The sequence below is a fragment of the Emiliania huxleyi genome, assembly GCF_000372725.1.
Source record: "Emiliania huxleyi CCMP1516 chromosome Unknown EMIHUscaffold_1752, whole genome shotgun sequence".
NCBI lineage: Eukaryota > Haptophyta > Isochrysidales > Noelaerhabdaceae > Emiliania > Emiliania huxleyi.
Genome location: NW_005200832.1, coordinates 1 through 1947, shown reverse-complemented (window position 1 = coordinate 1947; position 1947 = coordinate 1). Strand labels below are relative to the sequence as shown.

Sequence of the window (1947 nt, the reverse complement as noted above, 5' to 3'; positions counted from 1 at the left end):
CATCCGAACAGAACGGGCCGATGGTGGCGACTACTCCATTCAAGTCGGAGTACAGCTGATCGAACTGGCGTCGAATGGCCTCAGACTCGGCACAGCCGGTGGTCCCTGTCTGAACCATAGAGTAGAAGAGCGTGTGATCCGGAAGTAAGTCGTCTAGGAAGCCGTCCTTCTTGTCATTGATCCGGTCAATGATGTGCATCACATGCTGGCATTTCTCGTACACGATGAACCATGGCGAAATATCACAAAAGACTCCGACGCGCAGCGTGTCGCCCGCGAGTTCTGGCGGCTTGCTGTTGTCGGGCGTTGGCCTCGTCAGCGCCTGACCGTTGCCGGCAAAGCTCTGCTCCCAGTTGTCGGCTGGCTGCCAGGTGCCAAGCTTGACCCACGCGCCTGACGCGTTCACGTTCATCACATCGTAAAGGACGCCACCCGCGCGGTCGCCGAGGGTGGCCGGCTCGGACGAGAAGGAGACTTTGCCCGTCACGCCGTCGAACCGGACGGCGAGAAGGGCCGCCATCAGAGCGTCGCCGTCGATACGCTGAACCAACGGGTCGTCCACCAGCGCTTGCACTGCGTGCGCCACAGCGTACACAGCATCGTAAGCTCTCGAGGCGTAGACGCTCTCGGGAAACTGATTGTTGGCACCGAAGCAGCGTGGCGCCATGGCATTCTCATCCGTATCAACTGACCAGAGTTTGTGCCCCTCGTCGTCCTCCGCCGGGTCGCAATTTGTCCCGTCGCCGAGCGTGGATGGGCGCGCGCGCTTGCGAGAGGCGTAGCCGTCGTACGCCACGCTTGGCGCGATTGAGTTTGTGATCGCGAGCATTCCGCGGAAAGGTTCCAATACGCCATGATCACCCAACACGCGGGCAGCCTCAAACATGCCGTACTCACCGACCCAAGTGTACTTGGGGCCGACGAGCCGAAGGTCCAAGGCTTGCTCCAAAAGGCGAGCTGCGTCCTGTGAATGAACAATGGCGACAAAGACGGTCGCGCGAGATGCATGCAAAGCAGCGAGGGGCTCGCCGAAGTTGCTCTGACCGTTTTCGAAGCGGACAGACTCGAGGACGGTGATTCCTTGAGCAGACGCAGCCGCCTCAAAAGCCGCCATGCCGGCGGTGCAGTATGCGTCCGTGCACGCAATGGTGGCCACGCGCTTGATGCCGAGGAGGTTTCGAGTAGTTTCGGCGAGCCCGACCGAGAGGAGGGAGTCGGAGCTGATAACCCGCGCGAAAAAGGGAAAGTCGTCGCCGCTCAGGTCTGGGCTCGTGGACGCATGTGAGACTTGCGGCGTGTCCGCCAGCGCCGACAGCCTCGCAGCGGAGATTGACGCGCTCGAGCAGAATGCACCGATAAGCGCGTGAACGCCCGCCCCACCAAAGGCGCGACGTAGCAGCTCGTACGCTGCGTCGAAGCCGAAATCCGGGTCGCAGCGCGAGTCGCGGTAGGAGAGAAGCAGCTGCGTGTTTGGAAGCAGATCGTCCGCCACGCCGTCTGTCTTGTTGTTGATCTCCTGGATTGCCATGAGCACGGACGTCAGGTCCTCTGCCCGACCCAGGTGCATCAACTCGCCGCTTGGCAGCTGCCTCGGCAAGAGGGCGCCGATTCGCACAACTGCAAAGGGCGGCGGCGGCGGATAACTCGGCGGCGTTGGCGAATACTCCGGCTCGCAATGAATCCAATTTCCGCCGTACAAGCCAGTGTTGATGCCTGAGTCAGGGTCAGGGTCGGCGCACGGCAGCGACTCGACGACGCACCACGGTGGGTACGGTCCGTCGCACGCGACCGGCGGGCAACCGGACTGCGGCTCGCTGCAAGCGTGGCCGCTGTCTGGGTCCGTCCAATTCAAAGCACAGGTGCACGGCTCAGTCGCCGCCGGTGCCGCCGGCACCAGGGTGAGAACGGCGACATAGACTGGGGCAGAATCTCCGGTGCATCAGGACT

General features: G+C 62.4%; 1 protein-coding gene across 1 annotated transcript; it reads right to left on the bottom strand.

The window, feature by feature from the left end:
• Positions 1-9: 9 nt before the first annotated feature.
• On the bottom strand, positions 10-1914 carry EMIHUDRAFT_253511 (hypothetical protein; the record flags this gene model as incomplete). Its single annotated transcript, XM_005783888.1, has 2 exons — positions 10-1814; positions 1895-1914. Coding segments are annotated over 2 exons (1825 nt in total), but the record flags the coding sequence as incomplete, so codon positions are not given.
• Positions 1915-1947: the final 33 nt, after the last annotated feature.